The sequence below is a fragment of the Narcine bancroftii genome, chromosome 3 (genome assembly GCF_036971445.1).
Source record: "Narcine bancroftii isolate sNarBan1 chromosome 3, sNarBan1.hap1, whole genome shotgun sequence".
NCBI classification, from domain to species: domain Eukaryota; kingdom Metazoa; phylum Chordata; class Chondrichthyes; order Torpediniformes; family Narcinidae; genus Narcine; species Narcine bancroftii.
Genome location: NC_091471.1, coordinates 285,987,081 through 286,010,560, shown reverse-complemented (window position 1 = coordinate 286,010,560; position 23,480 = coordinate 285,987,081). Strand labels below are relative to the sequence as shown.

Sequence of the window (23,480 nt, the reverse complement as noted above, 5' to 3'; positions counted from 1 at the left end):
AGAAATTCTTCCTCCACTTCAGTAGTTCCCATGCTCAAATATCTTGACAGTGCACTCTGTCAGGGCCCGCCAATGGTTGGTGTGAAAACACAAACAATCTCCTTTATATAGCAAATATAAAAATACATAGCTGACATAAAGGATACTGTTTGACTTGCTGAATTTCTCCAGCATTGTGTTTTTAATTTAACCATGGTGTCTGCAGACTTTTGTGCTTTACTCTCGTCAATGGCTGGTAATCATTTGGGTAAAGCTGCAGAAATAGCTTATCCCCATGGAATTGTATTACAGCATTAGTGGGGCGTGGGGACAAAATTATATAAATCAGGATACTTACAGCTTTCTTTACATAAAGCAAAGAGAACAGAGCATAATGGTGACACACAGAATTGCATTATAATTCCAGTTATTTCAGAGGTGGTAATGAAAACCAGGTTTACTCTACAGTTACGAGGAAGCTAAAATCCAAACTTACTTTTGTTTTAGGGAAGTATTCACGAAAGCAGTAAAAAGGCCATTTTTACCAATATTCAATCTGAAGTTATAGCGGTGAGGTGAGAATCCAAAAACAGAGGAGCTGTAACATGCAGTATTCCTGAAGGTAACTGTATCAAGCTCAACAAGGAGGCTAATGAAAAAGTGTCAAAGGCGCACCGGCCATTTCCTTAGAGTAAAGGACTGGAAATAATTTTATAGGATCAAGCAGATGACTTTCAAAGACCTCCTTATTTCCAATTGTAGATAACTAATGTGGAAAATGAGAAAGAAGCAGGTTTGCCTCATCTACATCTGCAAATATGTGGAAATCAATACCCTGCCTTGACCTGTGGGCAGAGAATAAGTACAGGCAAGCTGTTTGGCTACCTTAGCGTCACTGTAAGCTCTTGCCTACATTCACAGATGCATTTTCTAGCAGAGGGACCATCAGGTGTAAGATAGTGTCTGTTTATATTCCTTCTCTCATGCCAAAGGATTGAGAGGCGAATTCTAGCAATGTTAGTGCCCTTCCCACAACTGCTAAATCAATCAGTTCAAACACAGGCTGGAATTAACCTTCAATCTCAGTAATCAGTTTCATTTTTCACGGGACCAGAGGTTACACACACATCATGACAATTAATGATTGTAGAAGATAATTACATCTTAAAATAAACAATATGGAGTACACCATAATTTGAAATGTTATCAAAAAGATGCACATGAAATAATGAATTCAGTGAATTATGTATTTAGCTGTAAAATTCACACTACATTCATTAAAACCTATTAACAGATACTGTTCAGAATTTTACTCTTCAACATTAAATAGATTAAAACACAAGGATCATATGCTGCAGCTCAAAATACTATAATCTGTATAATTTACCATCTGTCAATGTAGGGAAGCACTTGAATATCTAGCATTAAGAAGGAAGGACATTGCTACACAGTTGTGCAGATTCCTCATCCATTCACTTTAAGCCATAACAAAAGATTCTACACTTCAATAATGTTGTGCTCAAATCAATCAGGTCTCTCTGCAAGGAAACAACATTTAATCTATTGGAAAGAAAAATGGAAACGTAAGCAAAAGCTTTATTAACAAATGTAACCATTATCTAGAGCTATAAAACACCTGTGTGTTTAAGTTGGAGAAGGCCAATCCTGGAATATTTTGGTTCATAAGAATATATGCTGATGCAGAATCTCAAACTTGCCCTGTTGTATACATGTAATGTTTAGGAGATTGCTGCAAAGTATTTAGTGAGATTTCCAGAAAAAATGCATTACACATTGTAATACTAATCAATGCAGATACCAAAAGCCCCCAATCTAAATCAGAAAATTAGGATTAGTTTGCAAACTAGATGTGTGGCAGGGAAGGACAGGCACAGATATTAGTGTATCTACTGATGGTAGTTGGACAAAAATTCTTGTTGAAAAATACATGCAAGATCAAGATCCATCTATTTGTGATGGTACCTAGCTAAATTACTTGCTGGGACTCAACACATATCCAAAGACTTGCATGTCAACACTACGATAGTTAGCCACTCGGAACAGGACAGGACTGAGAAGAGGTAACAAACAAAATGGTTACATTTCAAAAATGGTAGAGCCAAAGAGTTTGGCTGACTTATATACACAAAATTTTTGAGTGATAGGACAGATTTATAAGGCACCTCCTAAAAAATCATAAGGGATCCAAAGGTTTTTTTTTAAATGCTATACATTTGCAAATCGATGATCAGATGTCTGCTTGACTACAATGCTTAATTCTGTGGACTATACTTTACGGAATGTGTCAAGGTTTTAAAATGAAGAAATTTAGTTCAATGATTAGAGAAACAGTTTCCACTGTCAAAAGGGTAGAATAAACAACTGCATACATTGAAGGTAACTGAATAAGAATGGAGAGAAGGGATGGAGGTGTGAAGGACGGATTTCTTTTCTGGTATATTCCAGAATGCACTAGTTGAAATAGCAAATTCGATAAATTTCAAAATAGAAAAGAAGCATACACAAAAAGAATTTTAAAAATGCATAGCCAAAGAACTAATTTGAAATCTCAAAATTTCTTCCTCTATTGTCCAAAGAGAACTCCACAGAGAAACAAGGAAAAGAAAAAGAACTCGAGGGTAGACAAAGGCGCACATTAATCTTATTGTCTTCTAGTCCAAACAATTATTTGATATAGTTACAAAGCTACAAGGATTTAAGTTCATTGAAGGAATGCTGGCTTTACACCCCCCCACCATTAACGTCAACTTCAATCACCATTTAATAATCCAAAAGAAATAACTTCCTGTTAATGGAATTTTAAAGAGCATGTTTATTATTAACCAAGTACCATTCACAGTGGGTTTCAGCAATTATATTCCATTAGTCTCTTCCTGTATCGATCAAATATGAAAGCCCCAGTTTTCTGTACTGTCTGATTTGCAGCATTTGATTAAATATTCATGTCAGCCGTTCAGCATCAGTTTCTACTTTCATTTTGGTCTAGTTGAAGATTCCCTGGATCAGCATCTCACCTGGAATCGATGAACTTTTCTCCATGGTAATCTCCATGGTAATTCTGTAAATAAAGAAAAACTTCCCACAATACTTTCAATGTCAGAAACTTTAGCATTTCTTCAACTGTCTAGGTGACTCACCAAAACCATTCTGCCTCTGGCATGTTAAGAGTGGAGCTGCAACAACACAGGCAGTTCAATACCATCCATCAAAAGGAGGTCTCATATACTGGAATCCCTCCACCACCTGAATATTCATTCCTCCATGAGTGACACACCATAGCTACAGTACCTATGGTGAAACCACTATTGTACATATTGGTCATATGTAAATTACCTTTCCTGGTTGACCCTGCTCTCATTGGCCAGCTCATGGCTCCTATCCTTTCTTCCCCATAAAGGCTGTAATGCCACATGCCTGACCCCAGTTCGAGCCCGGGTCAGTGTGAGCAACCAACACAGGGATGCTATCCATCTCTTGCAAATAAAAGCCTTCAGTTTCGGCAACTTCAGTCTCTGTGCATCTGTACCATTTACAAGATTTGCTTCCATACCTACCAAGGACACATCTGACAATATCTCCAAAACTGCAATTTCAACCATCAAAAAGGACAAGGCAGCAAATACATGAAAACACCAATAGTTTAAGATTCCTTTCCAAGATATAAAACATTCTGACCCACATGAATATGCAGCACCATTCCTTCATAATCAGTAAACGTTGAAATGAACAAACCAACAATCTTCTCCACAAGGGTTGCAACAAGTCAAGGTATCAGTTGACCACCACTTTCTCAAAAGCATTTAGGCAAATGGAATAAATGCTCATCTTGCCAGTAACGCCCACAATACAAAGTTAAATAAAATAATGTTATAAGTACAAGAACACAAGAAAATAGGATCAGGAATAGGCCATCAGGTACCTCAACTCTAACCTGCCATTCAATATGATCATGGCTGATCTATGATCATCTCAACTCCTCTTCTGTGCTAGTTCTACAATATCCTCAATTCCTCCATCTTTCAATTATTTATCCATCTCCACCTTTTAATTATTCTGTATCCACACCCTCAAGGGAAGAGTCAAAGCTAATCAATGAAAAGTTAACAGCATATAATACAAAAACAATGTTTTAAATTAACCTTGAACAACTACTTCAAATTCACTGTGGTGCATTTACTTTTTTACATTTAAACTCTTCATTTAAAGAATTAAATTATTTTTCTTGCTGTCCTCATCTATGTCCTCTGATTCCACCTACAAATTTCCCCTTTGATCCCTCTTGTTAAACAAAATGAATTTTAACGCACTTGTAGTTGGCTTTGAGAACATTTACACTAAACAAAAGAATCATATGAAAATGCTGTGAATTCTAAGAGAAAAAAATGTGCTTCTAATGTATCTGAGGTCATAGATTTCATACCAGATCAGCACACTAAAGTGCTCAGTATTTCCTACTAGATATTCCTCTGGAAGTGAGGACATGTCCAGTCTGATCTGCTGACTATGTCCCCTGCTCTGCATTTCACAGCTTCCACACTATTTTGTCTATGTTTTCACTGTCTAAATGCTCCCATTCATTAATGGCCAAGTAATCTTTTTATAGCTTATTTCTATGGCCACCTTGGTTTTACCCTATCAGAAACACACCCATCCCTACACATTAACAAGATACTTCTTCCTCCTTCACAATTCCTACAAAAGGTCACAACATGAAACATGAACTCTTTCTCTCTTCCAATAGATGGTGTCAAATTTTCTGAGTATTTCCAGCATCAGGCATATGGTCGCTATAGAGAACTGAAAACAGGGGAGACCCAAAAGAAATATTTTTTAAAATTAGGAGGCACAAAAGATCATTGATGGACAAGCTTTAGGAAAATCCCCAATTTTGTACGCAGATTCAGAACAAGAGTAACAAGAAAGAATTGGACCCATTGAAGACCAGAACTCAGACACAGATGAGGTTTCAAATAATTTTTTCTCAACTTGTGCACACCAAAGAATTATTTATTACACCATAGTTGGAGAATTCGTGGAGAAAACTGTGAAAATCTAGAAAATTAAAAAGCTTCTTGATGTTTTAGCAGTTTTAAAGGTAAATAATTCCTCAGATACTCCCTGACTTAGGACCGTAATTGGGTCCGAAGGATTGGTCGTATCTCAAAATGGATGCAAGTTGGAATTTTACCCAGGCACGTGGAGTACCAAAGTCTTAAAGCAAACCTTTTAATTAAATCTTTTTTCATCATAGATTTGACAAAAATAACTTAAAGCTTCCTGAATTTCTCAATCAACCTTGATGAATCTTTCCACATCTGGTCCGTGCTTACCTTGTTAGTTGGTGTCCCGGGTTTCATCAGCTGGGCGCGGCCATCTCAATTCCTATGCCAATGCACGTCTTCGACGGGCATATTCACAGTGGGTTCACATATTGGGGTTTGGTTGGCGCATGCGCGAGAGTTAAGCACCCTGACAATATCTAACTCTTGCATATGCGCCAACCAAGCTCCAATACATGAACCTGCAGTGCATGTGCACAGGAATCAAGATGGCAGTGCCCAGTCTGTGGACCCCAGGACACCGACTAACAAAGTAAGTACACAGATTTTTGGCTCTTACATGCCCTGTATTGCTGTTTGTCAAATAGAACATAAACCATGTAAATTTTATAAAATTCCAATAATCCATTCTTTATTTGGTATTACATCTTTTTCATGAGATATAATTTGCTATATGGCATCTCCACTTACGAGGGATCCAATTCCCACTCTCTAACACACCAGGGCCCTGATTCTATCAGATTCTGACCTCCAGAGAAATCCATATTTCTTAAACTCTCCTTACAGCTAATACTTTCCAATCCAAGAAACATCCCAGTAAACCTTTTGTCACCCTCTCTAAATGTTGTCAAAGGATGCAACAAGATATAGAGAAATACTCTCTAATTTTTATTTATTTTTTGTTTTATTTAAAATTTTTGGGGTGGCACGGTTAATGTAGAAGTTATCAAAATGCCTTTGCAGCGCCAGCAATTGGTACTTGGGTTCAAATCCCACGCTGTCTGTAAGGAGTTTGTACGTTTTACCCGTGTCTGCGTGGGTTTTCCCCAGGAGCTTTGGTTTCCTCGCACAGTTCAATACATTGTTCAATTGGGTGTATATTTGGCAGCACGGACTCATGAGCCAAAATGGCCTGTTACTGTGCTGTATGTCTACATTTAATTTTAAATTTTAAAAAAATTAAAATTTGAATTTTTCTCTCCCCCCGCTTCCCCACTAACTTCATAATGGTTTCCCCCTCTACCTGTTTCTCCAGTGTCTCTCTACCTTTCACACCTTCTGTCCCATGCCCATCATCTCTGCCCTCCCCCCAATTTTCTTTCCCTCTTTTTATCTGAAATTTCACCATTTTGGCTTAGTTTTGATAAAGGGATCAAACTCGAAACATTGACTAATCATTTCTACCTATGGATGTTGAGGTCCTCCAGCAATTCTTTGTCTGCAGCATGACAGAGTTCATTTGGAAATTTGGATGGTGAAATGGCAGATGAAGTTTAATCCAGGCAATTGTGAGTTATTACATTTAGGAAAGAGGCCTTGGTGCTAAATTGTCCAGGTGGGTAAGGGAGTGCAGAAAGGCTCATGGCAGGAAATTATAGGTTAATGTCCATGCAACTGAAAACATGGCCCCTTTCCCAAATGCTCTTAACAGATATAAGAGCTTTGCCTTATGTTAAGCCATTAGATAAGTTGAGAGCTCTTAGATGTCTCCAACATCAGGGAAATTCTAAACCTATAAAAATACAGAGAAATAATCAAAAACATGTAAAAAGTTCATTAGAATGCAAAGTTGCTGACAAAGCATCATACAAAACTGAAATAATTACTTTTTTAAAAAAAACACGATTCATTCCACAGAAGAAAGCAAGGTCTCCAATTCTGTGCCATTTCAGGCTTGGTTTCACCAGCATAAGGTCTAGAGAATCTCAGCAAGACCAGACTCCACCACTGAACTTCACATGTAGTCCCGTGACAGAGCAGAGAGGCAGATGCAAGTCCTACACACACAAGAGTTATTACAGGGCAAATGACTGACATTGGTTGTTCCTTTCAGAACTTTGTTTCTTATCTCGCAGATAAATCTGCGCCCACCTTTTCAGCTCACTGAATTTAAACCCAAGAAATAAATGCCAAATGCAATATCAACAATCTGACCTCTGTACAGTTTTAACAAGCTTCCACTGTTTTGATACACCTTAAATTCCCAGCATTAATGTGTTAACATTGAATACAAGTTCAAAACTGCTTAAAGGTGGGGCATAATACCATCATGCAGGCTCCCTTCATACACACATAGCATACAAAATCATGTGAAATGTTCCTTTTATTGTTTGAACACTTCCATCACAACAAATGTTAGAGAAACAGTTAACAATCTTTTTTTGATCTTATTACCTTTCCTAGGATTATATCAGAGAGCCCAGATTTCTTCAGAAACAATGCTGCCTCATTAGCCCCAACTTTTCCTGTATGAGCTGGATCCACCTAAACAAAACAAGGTACTTTAGTCAGTTGCTTGTCAAGCACGGTCTTTCTCCAAGCAAAACCTGCTGCAGAGATTGCTTGTCAGATTTCCAATCAGAATACACAGTTCAAAATAAATATACATTGTAAAATAAGTTTAAATTTTACTCTTGACTGGAAGCACTGTCAAAAGTAAGAAGGGTGTGCACCCAGGTTTTGTTCCAGGGACAAGCACATAACCAGGGACAAACACTTTGGCACACCGCAAAGATCTCTACACCTGACAAGCCTTTTAAGTTGGGTGGAAAATTCCTCCACAGCACGATTTAATATTGGACAACATTTATACTCTAAGCAATACCCAAATTAAAAGACAAGGTCATTTATTTTAAAGCTATTTGTGGGTCATCAATGTGTACAAGTTGGATGTCACATTTCCTATATTAGCATCCAATCATCAAAAGCATTAAATTAGTATTAAAATTTTTTGAAATACGAAGGATTGTTGAGTGTCACTACATATATATTAAGTTGTTTTAAAGGCACAAAGGCAGGATTAGGAGTAGCCAGGGTGTTGAGGATGTGGCAGGGAACAGGAAAGCTTAAAGGAACAATAGCTTCCTTGCCCTTACCTTCAAAGGGATGAACAATGAAACAGAAAAGGGTAACTGCAAAATAATCCATATTTAAAATATTTTAATATCTCTAAATAGAAGGAGAGGGTGAGGTAGAACCAGGGTGGAATTAGGAAGTGGAGTCTCAAATCTCAGAAACAATTTGTTCTTTGAACAAGATGGAATTAGAAATGTCAAAGCTAGATATAGCAGTGAAAATTTAGATGATATTGCATATAAATATAAGAATTAAACACTGACAAACAAAATGGGAACAGAGCCCAGGGAGTTCAGGAACTGAAGTGCTGGCAAGAAGAAAGATAAGGAAGAAATGGATGGAGAATCAGATGCCATACCGTTGGGAATAATTGGATAGCATATTATTGGAAATTTACTATATTTGTTAAATAATGAGAGATTGGATAGTATTGATGTTTGAGGAGATATAAGTATGCTTGTATCATCGAAGGCCAATGTGCAGGTGCAATGGGCAATTAGGAGGGCAAATAGTATATGAGCCTTTATTGCAATAAAATATAAATGCAGGGGTGATGACATCTTAATCCAATTGAACACAACCTTAATGAAACTTAGTCTGAATATTGTGTACAGTACAAACCCATGGAAAAAGTGCAGCAAAGATTAAGTAGAATTACCAAGGAGAGACTGAGTATTTCTAAGAAGTTGAAAAGAATCAGAAAAGATCCAAATGAACATTTGGACAGATGGAGATGATGTTTCCCTGGTGGATGAGTCCAGGACAAGGTGGAACAACTTCTGGGATTGGCTGTTTAGGAGAAAGTTCTTCATTCAAAACTGGTGAACCTTTAGAAGCAGAGAGTTGTGGAGACCTGGTTGTTGTTTTCTTTCAAAATATTGATCTGTACATTCGTACAGTCAATGGCTACAGCAATAGCCTGAGAAAATGTCACTGAAGAAGCATATCACCCGTGATTTGAATTAACAGAGCAGACTCAGAGGGTCAGATGACCAACTCCTTCTCATGGATGGTTTTGAAACAATTTCTAAAGGCAAATAGTTTGGTACACACTGAACACAGGCTGAAGTAAAAACAAACTGAATATACTATTGTTTTGAACAGTGAGTTATTGTGATCTGGAAGATCCTGGTTGAATGTAATACAAGTATAGTCAAATGGAAAGTGAATTAAACATCTGAAGGGAAAAAAGAATGCAAATTAAATTGCAGGGATGGGATTAACTAGATACCTACTACCTCCTTCTGTGCTATATAATCATGTTCCCACACAGCACTTCAGACATTATACTTTTTCTGTAGCCTCACATAACTTCTAAACAATCTTATTACAAAAGTAAAGGGGCTTACCTGCCGGTAGTAAGTTTCATACATAGGATTTCCACTTGAAAGCTATGAGAAAAAGTAGAATACCAAGTAAAAACTTTATTTTTATAAATAGCTACCATTTAAAACAACAAGAGCTCTAAATAATAAATAACTGATTTATACTGATCCCTTACAAAGATAGTAAACAAATTGCAGGAGCTCATCCATGATTTTACAGAGTGCACAGGAAATTGGATGCGGCAAATGGTTAGATCAAGGGGTTCCCATTGCTCAATATGTCAACCAATTTGAGTGCAGGATCAAGTAACCCATATAAACATTGTAGAATGCAATTAAAGATAGCCTTCACAAACCCTATGGTGTTGCGAGAATGTTGATCTTGTGTCAAGGGCTGGGGTCATTAGACTAGAAATTTCATTGCCCCAAATGTGACAACAAACTATCATTCCAGCATGGAAACCAGTTCGCAGCATTCACCTATAAAACCACATTGACAAATAGGAATTCCCACCAGATTATCTCACCAGACTTCAAGCTGTTAAATATATCAGTGTGAAGGTGTTGTTAAATGCTTATCAATGTCTTTGGCAAGCATAAACGTTCCTTAACACTTGGAACATTTTTTCTTGCATTTAATTCTTTAAACTTGCAAATTATCTGTCAGGCAGAGACAAGAGTAGAGATGCTAGAACTGCGATAAGAACATTGCTGGGCATCCGATTTGAAAGAGAATGCTGGAAATACCCTCAAATTTCTCAAATCATTATTCATATTCACAGTTTTTTTAAAACAATCGACAAAAGACTTGCTTCTTGAATCCAAAAGTGACAATGTTAGTAATACCGTGAAAAGGAAATAATTTTATCATTTTTTGGGCATTTCTCATTAACCATGATGCTCCCAAGTTATTCTAAAGACAGAAAAAAATGCCAGGTTGCCCAATTATTTTCTTTGGCTACTTTCTTTGTGTGGGTTAAAATCTTTGATGTGACAAAATGATTAAATAATCAACTCTTCTATCACAACACCAAAACAGGATGTCAAAGCTTACTTGTCACTGTGAACTTCTAAATTATGACATCAAGGAACACATGAATAACTTTTTTCTCCATGCTTCATTGTTGAGCAAACATTGTTCCTAATTTGATTGAAAATTTTTCTACCAATGAAGCTGACCCAGACACATAGATCCAGAAGACTCTAAACTAAAAAGCCAGCAAATAGAAGCACATTGGCAGTTTAATGGTTATGTGGTACACTTTTGACGGCTCTGTTTTAAATTGTCATTAAAAAGTGTATTTAACCTTTGAATTCTTTATAGAATTTATGATCATGCTTGTTTAAATGTAAAGTGGCTCTGTCAGATTTACAGAGCTCTTCCCATTTCTACAATATAGATATGAATCAAGAAAAAGGGGTAAGGTTTCATGCCGATATCCAGATAAATTCTTGGTTAACTTTGAAGTGAAGTTCAGCTTCTTTGAAATAAAATATGGTATGAAATAAAATAAATCATGGGGTTTAAAACAAGATCAAATTTTTTTTTAAATGCATCCTGGGGATAAGGAGGGAGTTTAAACTTTAAGACGGTTGTTCCTCTTGTTTAAAAATAATTACAAAAAGTGAACAAAGTTCAACTTCACAGAACTTTTAAATACAATGTTAATAATTTAATTGTGGAGGTTCTCTGGGAGTTTGTTCAACTTGCATTTCTTTGTGCAAGCTTCACCTTTCAGAAAATGCAAACTGGTCCACTTTCCAGGAATCTACTGCAAGTATTGATCTATCTCAGTGGTTTTCAAACTTTTTACTTCCCACTCACAGACCACTTAAAATGATCCCTTACTAATCACCACTGACGGGCTGTAAGGGGAGGGGGAAGACAAACCAACAGACCAGCTTGCTCACAGCACAAGGTAACTAGAGACAGCTGAAAGTGGGGGAGTGGGATCAGTGTTGGGGCTGGTCTTTTATCACTATGCTAACACTAATCTCCTCTCCCTTAATATCTAAAGGTCTGTCAGTGACTGTCTTGAATACATTCAGTAACTGAGCAGTCACATCCTCCTGCAGAGTTCCAGATTCAGTTCCCTTTGATACATACTTATCAGTGAATGATCAAGCCCTATTTTGAAAGACCAATAGCCACTCCACCTCTGTCCTGTCAAAACCATGAATTATGTACTTATGAATTAAATCATCTCTCATTCTCCTCCCATCAGTGAGTGCTTCACCCACCTAATGAAATGGTGAGTCTAGTAGAAGATGGATGCATCACTATTGGACCATTTCATCTCCAGCTCCAGTCATTTCATCTCCAACTCATTTAAGACTTCTGTATTTATGGGTGCATGCATAGACATCTGATATGGGCTACACCCCAAGTGCCAACCAATTCAACTCTGCCTTTTACCTTTGCTGTATAATTGTAGCTCAACCTGGCACACTTAATATCAAATCACTGATGGACTTGAAATGATATCTTGCCAGGTTGGTGCTGGACCCAGCCACACTTTGGATTGCCCTCACCCCTCTCCATGAGCGGCCAACAGCAATAGAGAGCAGGCAGCAGGCTGCCGGCACAGAGCAGGGCAGCAGTATTATTATTAAAAAGGCTTTTCCTGTTATCCTACTTGCATGCTTTGTCCAAGTTTTAATGTTTACCCGTAAATATACAAAAAAGAAATTACAGTACACATACACATCCTTACCTGAATTGGTCCAAGAATGCCAAAAGCACCTTTTACACAGCCGGCATTCTGGACTGTTATTAGGTCTGCTGCCGGAAAAAAGCCGAGATTGGAATGACCCTCTCCCCCACCCCCCCACCCCCCATTCCGTCTCAGAGCTTTTTAGACAGCAGGCATTCCATTAAAAAGGAGCAAATGTCCCAGAACGAAAGAGCTGTGTAAAAAGTATAAAAATTTCAGGCCGAGACCTTTCATTATCATCTGCAGTCTCTTATATAGATAGAGGGATAAACCATTGAGGTGGGGGAGCAGAAGGAAAGTTAGAGAGAGAGAAAATAAATTGAATACAGAAATAGGTAAAGAGATGGAAACAATGCAATCAGAAGGGGGGGAGGAAGTGGAGTGAGATTTAACTAAAATTAGAACACTCAGTTTTCACGTTGTTGTTTAAGGCTGTCCAGAAGAAGCATGATGCAATTTTCTTTGTTTATGTTGAGCCTCATCCTGACAATGGATGTGGCAGAGACAGACATGTCATTGTTCAGTATGTTTAGACCCATAAACAGAGTGTAGATGTTTGGTCTCACTGATGTACATGACATCACACCAAGTACAGCAAACGCAGTGAATTGGGTTGGACTATCTACATGTAAAGTTCTGCCTCACCTGGAAGGTTTATTTCTGAATATGAATTGAGATGAGGAAGGAGGTGTAGGAATGGGGATGCTATCTGACCTGCTGACTTCCTCCAGCAATATTTTGTTTGCTCAAGATTCCACCACCTGCAGCTTCTGTGTTTCTCCAGATACAATGATCTATCCTGGTCCAACCACCTCGACTTGATGGCCTAGAACCGACACCTCTACTTCCTCAGAAGCCTGAAGAAATTTGGCACATCATCTGCTTTCCTCAACAATATCTGCAGATGTGTCATCAAAAATAATCTGTCAGGATGCAATCACTGCATGATACAGGAACTACTTGCCAAGTCAGGAAAAAGGTTACTTAATTGTAAGGGTTAATTTCAAAGCATATCACCTAGTTAATCAAGGGTGTATACATGGTCAAAAGCAGAAAGCAAAGGACATAAAACAATGGCTAAACTATCCAATGGATATATAACTTTGTTTAAACTAACCAGTGAAGTGGCTGTGTTTCTAAAAGGTAATAAAAAGCCTATATAAATGAGCTGCAGCTGTAGTTTGAGCAACGGCTTGGAGCTTGTCACTAAAACAGATTCTGGAAGAACTCTACTAGTACTCTCCATGTTCTTCTTCTTTGGCTTGGCTTCGCAGACGAAGATTTATGGAGGGGGTAAAAGTCCACGTCAGCTGCAGGCTCGTTTGTGGCTGACAAGTCTGATGCGGGACAGGCAGACACGGTTGCAGCGGTTGCAGGGGAAAATTGGTTGGTTGGGGTTGGGTGTTGGGTTTTTCCTCCTTTGCCTTTTGTCAGTGAGGTGGGCTCTGCGGTCTTCTTCAAAGGAGGTTGCTGCCCGCCAAACTGTGAGGCGCCATCAGCCCACTGGCGGTGGTCAATGTGGCAGGCACCAAGAGATTTCTTTAGGCAGTCCTTGTACCTTTTCTTTGGTGCACCTCTGTCACAGTGGCCAGTGGAGAGCTCGCCATATAACACGATCTTGGGAAGGCGATGGTCCTCCATTCTGGAGACGTGACCCATCCAGCACAGCTGGATCTTCAGCAGCGTGGACTCGATGCTGTCGACCTCTGCCATCTCGAGTACTTCGATGTTAGGGATGAAAGCGCTCCAATGGATGTTGAGGATGGAGCGGAGACAACGCTGGTGGAAGCGTTCTAGGAGCCGTAGGTGGTGCCGGTAGAGGACCCATGATTCGGAGCCAAACAGGAGTGTGGGTAATACAACGGCTCTGTATAAGCTTATCTTTGTGAGGTTTTTCAGTTGGTTGTTTTTCCAGACTCTTTTGTGTAGTCTTCCAAAGGCGCTATTTGCCTTGGCGAGTCTGTTGTCTATCTCATTGTCGATCCTTGCATCTGATGAAATGGTGCAGCCGAGATAGGTAAACTGGTTGACCGTTTTGAGTTTTGTGTGCCCGATGGAGATGTGGGGGGGCTGGTAATCATGGTGGGGAGCTGGCTGATGGAGGACCTCAGTTTTCTTCAGGCTGACTTCCAGGCCAAACATTTTGGCAGTTTCCGCAAAGCAGGACGTCAAGCGCTGAAGAGCTGGCTCTGAATGGGCAACTAAAGCGGCATCGTCTGCAAAGAGTAGTTCACGGACAAGTTGCTCTTGTGTCTTGGTGTGAGCTTGCAGGCGCCTCAGATTGAAGAGACTGCCATCCGTGCGGTACCGGATGTAAACAGCGTCTTCATTGTTGGGGTCTTTCATGGCTTGGTTCAGCATCATGCTGAAGAAGATTGAAAAGAGGGTTGGTGCGAGAACACAGCCTTGCTTCACGCCATTGTTAATGGAGAAGGGTTCTCCATGTAGCTACTGAATAAAGGAATAACTTCAATTGTAACAGCCATCTGACTACACAGGCTTATTTAATGAAGAAGACAGCACAGCAATAAACTGCAGAGAGTTGTGACTGCAGCTCAGACAATCACACAAACCTTCCTCCCCTCCATTGACTCCATTTACAGTTCCCTCTGCCTTCGAAAGGCAGACAAAATGATAAAAGACTTCATCCTATTCTAGCCCCTCTCTTTTCTCCTTCATTCCATCAGGAAAAAAAAGATTCACATGTGTGAGATAATACACCAGATTCAACCTTATTTTTTTCCTGCTGTTATCAGATCCCTGAATGAACCTCATTCAAATAAAATAATGTTGTCTCTGTTTTGTGCTCACTGATCTCTTTGCATGTCTCCACTCCGTTTTGTGTTTTTATTGCTGTGCTTGTAAGGGTGGACCAGCTAGATTGAATTTGAACAAAATCACAAGCCCCTGAGAACACATTTGGAATTTTCCCTCCCTTAATTAGGTCACACCTTATATTTAAAGAGATCCTTAGTTAAAGATTCTCCCACACTGAAAACATCCTCTCTACAACTAACCTGTCAACATCCCCTGGCATCTCATGTTTCAATCAAGACCCTTTCCACTCTTCTAAATTCCCGCAAATACAATCACAGCTTGTCCAACCGTTCATCACACTGTTCCAGGTACATCAAGTGATGCTTCTCGAAACTGTTTCCAATATATTCATATTCTTTGTTAAGTAAAAAGATCAATAATACACATTAGGCCAACGTAGTCCCATCATGCCTTAAATAAATGACCTATAAACTCTCTACTTTTGTATTCAGTTCTCCTTGCAATTAACAACATTCTACTTTCTTTCCTAATTCCTTGGTCCATACAAGGATCTTGCAAACCATACACTAGGACTCCCAGTGCCCCCTCTACAGTTCACTGCAGTCTCATTTAAGTTATGATTCCCTTTTTTCTTTTATTTGTCAAAAATAACTGCATTGATGCTACTTCATGCAGAAATTGAAATTTTTTTATTCTTTTGTTTTTACCAATTTCCACCCTGCCCTCAGATTTTCATGATCACTCAATGACTTTTCCCTTCCTTTTCTAAGTCTCTATGCCTCCATCTCAGGAGATATTACCAACTAATTACTACTCCACAGCTACTTCTTCACTGTTCTTCATCCCAACCTGCCTCCTATAAGGACTCTATTCTATTCTCCCATCTCCACTGTATTTGCTATGATGTTTTTTTTCATACAATGCCTCTGCAATGTCTTCCTCCTTCTTGAACTATAGCTTCCCCTTTACTGTTGCTAAAAATGCTGATGACAACATTTCAACCATCTCTGCTTTTATCCTTTTTTCCTACAGAGCAGAACAAGAAAATACTTCCCCTCGTCCTCACCTTCCATCCCACCAGCCTCTACATTCAGCAGATCATTCTTTTCAATTTCCGACCCCTTCAAAAAGATTACATCTTCTCATCTCCCCTTTCAGCTTTTCAAAGGGAGCATTTCCTTTTCAATTTCCTGGCCTAATCTTCCATTCTCACCAACTTCTTACAGTATTTTCCTTTGCTACTGCAGGTAATGCAACATCTGTCCTTCCCACCATCCAGGCTCACAAACTGTATTTTCAAGTGAAGCACTTCAGATGAAACACTTCACTTGTATTCCTTTAAATCTCATGTACTAAACTTGTTGTTTGCACGTGGTTTCCTCTACAGTGGATAAACCAAGCAAAGTTGGGTGATTGTCTTGACCAGATTTCCTCAAGGAACAATCTTGTTCATTTTGAATCTTCTTTATCTCTGGTTCAGAGTCACGCCATTTCTTTTGGTGAGGTGTGCGATTTTACTTAATTGGAAGGATACTGCCCCACCTACTCATGATCAGTAGTTGCATGACCATCATGTCCTGTTTGAATATGGAGAAGATTTGTTACTCAATTAATAATTCAGATATAAGATTCCAGAGGTTATGGGGGTCACTTATGACTCACTATTTTACTTTATAATTTTATTCCAATGGAATGAAATTGTCTGACTTGTATCTTTTCCACGTTCCTTCTATTTTTTTAAACTTTCATTTTTCTTTTAATACTCGTCATATATAGCATCTGGCAACATGGTTAGGTAAAGGGTTTGAGTTTTTCTCCTTTACTATTTTCTTACCTCTTATTTTAATATATTCTCTTTTTTTCTAAAAATGGAATATACTATTTAGAATATGAATTATGGATATGATTTTTTATGTACATGAGTGATACAAAATATCTTATTTAGTTTGTGAAACTATCCATACCATCTAAATGAATTGTACCCTTTATGTTTGTATGTTCTTTATTAAAATCAATAAAAAATATTTTTTTAAAAGAAAAAGCTTACAAAAATTTCCACAATTCAGCGCCAACACTGAGCTTCCTGATGATTGCCACTTTAATTCTCCATTCCATTCTGACCTATCAGTCTTTGACCTCCTGCATTGTTATTATAAGAACCAATGCAAGCTTTAGGAACAGCATCTCATCTTCCATCTGGGCATGTTGCAGACTTCTGGGCTCAATATTAAATTCTACAACTTCAGGCATTTTACCATATTTGATATGTCACTCTCAAAAGTTGATAGGACTCTCAAAAATTTCTCCAGGTGTACCATGGAGAGCATTCTGGCTGGTTGTATCACTCTCTAGTACCAAGGTGCCAATGCACAAGACAGGAAAAAGAAACCCAAGGAGTGTTTTAACTCAACCAGCAACATCACCGGCACCAGTCTTCACATCTACAAGAAAGCAGCCTCTATCCTCAAGGACCACCACCACTCAGGCCATGCCCTCTTCATACTGCTACCATCAGGAAAAGGGTACAGGAGCCTGAAGACAATCATTCCACAGCATAAGGGCAGCTTCTTCACCTCTGCCATCAAATTTGTGAATGGATAATGAACCACAAACACTACCTCACTTTATCCTATTGCACAATTTATTTCTTTTGAAATGTAATTTCTAGCAACATTTGACGCTGCTGCAAAACAACACATTTCGTTACATCTTCATGACAATAAATTCTAATTCTAACTCTAGTTGCAATCATTTGAAAATCTGTAAGATTTACTCAGCTGGATTGTTCATCCTCCCCACACCCCCTCTGGGAATGGGGAACACACCCTGTCAGACCTACTGGGAATATTTTTCTGTTCTGCATTATGGAAATCCTATATTCTTTTGTCTATGATTCCACTCTTCAACTGCTCTTATTTACTCATTAATAATCATGTTTATAGCTGATTCTCATTGTCTCCCTGATTCTTCTAATTAGACAACACTTTCAATTCCCTCTATGCAATTTAACAACTATTTTTGTTTCTTTCCCAGTTCTGATGAAAGGATTTTGACCCAAAACATTAACGCTGGACAAGATTTACATAAGTCATACAACACCATGGGCTGAAGAGCCTGTTCTGTGCTGTTTCATGTCCCACAAATGTGGCCTGACCAGCTGAGATTTCCAGCATTGTTTTTTATTTTATTATCCTCGATTTCCTCATTAGAAAACCACAATTAGTGTGAATTAGCAAAGTCACCTCCTCCTCACTGACCATCAACACAGTTCTATTCCCTCTGAAGTCACAATTGCACTGCCAAGTTTGGCTCCAATGCAATCAATAAATTTACGGATGATACCACCATTCTTGGTCAAATAACAGGCAATGCCAAGTCAGAATATAGGATGGAAATCAAGAATCTGGTTGTGAGATGCCAAAACAACAAAAACTATTCCAGCATCTGCAGTATTTTTATTTTGGAAAATATAAAATAATATAAGCTCATCAGTCCAGCTCATCAGATGTCTAAACCAAGACTGATTTCAAATATGTTCCATGACATCACTATTAAGAATCACCAGAACATGTTATTATTTTGAGAACTCAATGCTTACTATTTCTAAAGGGAAATCAAACACTCCTTTTGACTATTCATATGCCAGATACAGACAAAGGTTCACATTGCTCTGCTCACAATATATGTGAACTCCATTATTAGAAAACCACAATTGCATCGTCATCCCATGCCAATCACGCTGTCATTTCTCCAGATTCTCCACCTAGTTGTAAACTATGGAAATGCCTATTCTAGGGAATCAGGAGTCATCATGTCTCCCCAAATTACTATGAGCAATATAATTTTTCAAAACCCCAGTCAAAATGAAATTATATTTTACTAAAGAATAGTGTTTTGCTTTGAATACTAACCAGCATCTCCAAAACATGAATCCATGCAGGCTCAATAATCATCTCTTCTTTATCTTGACCTTGACAATGTCAGCCCACATAAACGAAAACAAATCCACCAATATTTTTGAGCAAATCTTAACTATAAATCAATATAGAAAACTTCTTACCATCCACAGATATAAAACTTGGCATGAGCTTTTGAGTTACATGATCTGAAGTAATATAGAAAAATAACTGAAAATATTTTTACTCTAAAACACTGCTGTCCAAAAGTGGAAATAAGATCCAAACACCTGTGCTCTATGGGTATAAACTAGACTTTCGGTAGTCAATCACTTAAATTCCCACATTCTCATAAGTCTGTCCTCAGCTTCATCAATTGTCAGGGTAAGGTCAAATGTAGACTTGAGGATCAACACATCATATTTCTGCTGGACGGCCTTAAACCCCTGAACATAGACTTTTCTAATTTCAGGTAACCATCATGTCCATCTGGTTCCACTATTTACCATCTCTTTATCTACTCTCGTTCTTACTTTTCTCCCCTCCCAGTCGTCACTCCCTCTGCCCAGCTTCTTCCCCTCCTCCTTTCTTACTTGATATCACCCCCTCCCTGCTTTAGTATCGATAAAGGGTCTCAGCCCAAAATGCTGAAGGAGCATTTCTATCCATGGATGATGCATTTTTCCAGCCTCTTGTTATGCCAAATAACAGGTGAGTATTGAGTAGTCATCTACCAACCAACATTAAAACAAAAGACCCATTCATTCAACAGTTCTTGCTGAGTTTGAAAAAAATTGCCAGATTTCATATTTCTGTCGCAAAACTTTGATATAATGTCCAATAAAGATGCAAGATGTTACAGGAAATAAATGTTGAACAAAGTTTCAATTCACATATCAGCTATCATATGCAATCAGGAAGAAACAGGTTTTGCCTCACTTGAAATCTGCAAAAGCTGATCTTTAGTTATTATTTATTCATTCTTTCACCTGCAAATGCTGGAACCTGCAGCAAAAACTCTGGAGGAACTCAGCAGATCATTCAGCTGGACCTACTGAATTTCTCCAGCATTTTGTTTCTTACTCCAATTATTATGATGAAATATTGATATTAGGATGCAAAGTGCAGGTTAAAAAAGTGACATCTTTGCAAAAGTGATTCCATTTCTATCCTAGACCACAATCCAATCACTCTTAAGGCAATGTTTTTCCCCCAAAACACTTTAAAGGTCATTTAAAGGTTCCTTTCATAATTTAAGAGCAAACCTGGGAAAAACGACAAGCATGCAGGTTTTCACTTTCTTTGGTTTGTAAAGTTTAACAGACCAATACAATGCCAGCTGGAAAGCATAAAAGAACAGGATAGTTTAGGATTGTCACATCTCCTTTCCCAAAAGTAGCCCTTTTGCACTAAACTGCTCAAATTGATAGGTTCACAAAAACAATACTCGAAATGGAACAGTAATCTATACTTGCATTCTGAGCACAAATCTTGTTCTCAATCATTCCATGAGAAATCAGCCTGCCTCAATGAATAAGCTTATTCATCTTAAAGCTTACAAAAATTTGCACAATTAAATATTGCACTTTCAACTGCTCGTGTGAATCAGATCCATGATACCAATCTTTTCTGCATTTGAGTAACTAATAATAATGTATGGATTCACAGTACTTTAGGACTGTTCATTTGGAAGGTATTTATTGATTTGTCAAACAGAGTGAGTGGCATGGTTAGCGTAGCTGATAGCTTAAAGTTAATACAGAGCCAGTGACCTGGGTTCAAATCTGGGGCTCTGTAAGAAGTTTGTATGTTCTCCCCATGTCTGCATGGGGTTTCCTCTCACCCTTCAAAATGTACTGGGGTGGTAGGATCATTGGGGTATTTGAACAGCATGGGCTCTTGGGCTGGAAGGGCCTGTTACCCTGCAGTATGTCTAAATTATAAATTAAATTGTTGTCACCAATTTCCTTGCATAATGAAAAGGATTCTTCTACCTCCACATGTAAAGAGCTAAAGTTGAAGAGTATAGAATTAAATGATGAATTGAGTACGAGGAAGATCAATTTGCACCAACCATGGAAGCATGATAGCACTATTCATGGGGCTGACGGCTGAAGGAAAGAAACTGTTTCAAGCTTTTTGGTGCATGTCAAGTTACTCTGAAAAAAAATTGCTATATTTTGCAAAATCTAAGACATAAATTTGTATAGAGGATGATTTTTAACTGTATATTATTGATGTGGAAGTACAGTAATAGAGATCTAATCTGCCAAATTCACTGCAGAACTGTTCTACTACTAAATTAAACAAATTGAGAAATTCCTCAGATAAAACCGTCTGCACATGATGAATTCATATTTTCTGCTTTGTGCATATTGTTAAAAGTATGGAAACAACCACTTCCCTTCAATAGATATGTTCTTCATTATTTAGCTACAGCCTATAATTTACAAATGCTGGAACAAAAGAGAAGGAGAAAGAAGAAAACAATATGTTGGAGAAATTCATCCGTGTGGTGGAGGTGGCAGCATCAGGTGGGTAAAAGAATTGTCGACATTTTGAGTTGAGCTTTTTCATCATTTCAAGGGTTGATGAAAAGAGTTACTGAAACGTAGTCAACTCCCTTTCTCCCACTGATGCTGTTCAACTCACTGAGTTTCTCCAGCAGATTATTTTTGCATATGCAATCTCTTGCGAATCAAGGAAATCATTAGTGCAGCTTCTGGCTAAAAATAAAAGACATGATTTTTTTTGTCCATTTCATAAAATAATCAAATCATCAACCCTTAAACATTTGTGCTGAAGCAACCTGCAATATACCTTATAGCCAAAAATAGAAAATGTGAAGTTAGAGAATAGGAACTGGGTCAGGTTAGTATGGAGTTCAATTAAGTTGTCCATAAAAGCCAAAACATCAATATTGTGTGCAGTAGTAATGGTGAAAAGATTATTCCACATACGAGAAATCAAGTTATTCTTCTGGAATTAGTTTTCCATTTATTACGAACTAGCAGGATACCCGGCATTGCCCAGGAAATAAAACACTCAGTTGTTGTCTATACAATTGAAACAAAATACCCAAAAAGCTTCATAGTAATTCTCAGCAGACTCTGGTTGTTTGTTCATGCAATGCAAGGTGGCATCAGCCCTGAGGCAGGCTTGGTATTGTTTGTTCCTCAGTTTCCTGCTGCCTGCTCCTTGTTTGTCTGGAGGTCTGAACAATGAGGCAGGCCTGGTATTGCTGTTCTGTTTCCCACTGCCTGCCCCTTGCCTGTCTGGAAGCATCAATGGTGAGGTGAGACTGATGTTCCTCCGCTGTCTCTTGCTTTCTCCTTTGTCTAACTCTAGGGTTTGTGAAGAGCTTCTGCCAATGTTGCTTTGCTTTTATGGGCCCAGATTGAACTGGGTTTGGCCTCTTGTTTTATTCTGAATGTACATTGATGCACAGCCCTGTAACTAATTGAGGTGTCCCTGATGCATGTTCAAATTTTTTTTTTTGGAACTTTATATGACCTTAAAGGGTTACATTCAATGTCGTCATGACATTCGGCATCAAATGTTACCACAATTATAGTTAAAAAGTAATTCAAATAAGTGCTAGTAAATATTTGTATAATAAATAGTAATGCAAGTCAACACAAGCTGGTCAAAAAACACTTTTGAACTTCATAAGATCTTGAAGGTTACATTCAATGTCGTCATGACATTCAGCATCAAATGTTACCACAATTATAGTTAAAAAGTAATTCAAATAAGTGCTAGTAAATATTTGTATAATAAATAGTAATGCAAGTCAACACAAGCTGGTCAAAAAACACTTTTGAACTTCATAAGATCTTGAAGGTTACATTCAATGTGGTCATGACATTCAGCATCAAATGTTACCACAATTATAGTTAAAAAGTAATTCAAATAAGTGCTAGTAAATATTTGTATACTAAATAGTAATGCAAGTCAACACAAGCTGGTCAAAAAACACTTTTGAACTTCATAAGATCTTGAAGGTTACATTCAATGTGGTCATGACATTCAGCATCAAATGTAACCCCTACTGAACCTCCTTGGGTGCTCCATATTGATTTGCATGCAGAACAAACAAACAAACAGACATACATGCACAAATATAAATTAAATTTCCTAAAATATCAGTCATATGTAACGATTACCTGTCATTACATTGAGAGTGCAGTATGCAAAATAGTACCTGCAACATCTGAGTAAGAATAGAACTCTGATAGTCTTAGGCTTTGGTGAGTGGCAAATTTTTAGGACTATTAGATATTAACACCCAATATACTTCAACACATTTTAATATATGCACAGTTATATGATCATTTTTTTCAGTGAAGCTGATTAGTTTAAAAGGAAGTGCACAAACCAGGACCCTGGCAAGTGTATAAAAACCAGGATGCTAGTAAGTTTAAAGGAAATGCAGGAACCAGGGATTTGGTGAATTTAAATGGAATGTGGGAACCAGAGTCCTGCTGAGCTTAAGCAAAGCACAGAAAACAGCAACCCATGAGCCACATGACAAACCATCAGAATCTTCAAACAATCCAACAGGAAATATGTCACATGCAACTGCAGAATTATGAAACCAGAAAGGTCAAATTATGGCACGACAATACATGC

The 23,480-nt window shown here is 38.1% G+C and overlaps 1 protein-coding gene across 9 annotated transcripts in view; it reads right to left on the bottom strand.

The window, feature by feature from the left end:
* Positions 1 to 23,480, bottom strand: part of eps15l1a (epidermal growth factor receptor pathway substrate 15-like 1a) — a 375,808-nt gene that overhangs the window by 318,904 nt on the left and 33,424 nt on the right. For all 9 annotated transcript variants that reach the window (XM_069928475.1, XM_069928480.1, XM_069928481.1 and 6 more), the window contains exons 2-3: positions 9,485 to 9,526; positions 7,455 to 7,544 (exon numbers count right to left, since the gene is read on the bottom strand). In XM_069928475.1, coding sequence (XP_069784576.1) covers positions 7,455 to 7,544; positions 9,485 to 9,526 — 132 coding nt within the window. The remainder of the gene's footprint in view (positions 1 to 7,454; positions 7,545 to 9,484; positions 9,527 to 23,480) is intronic.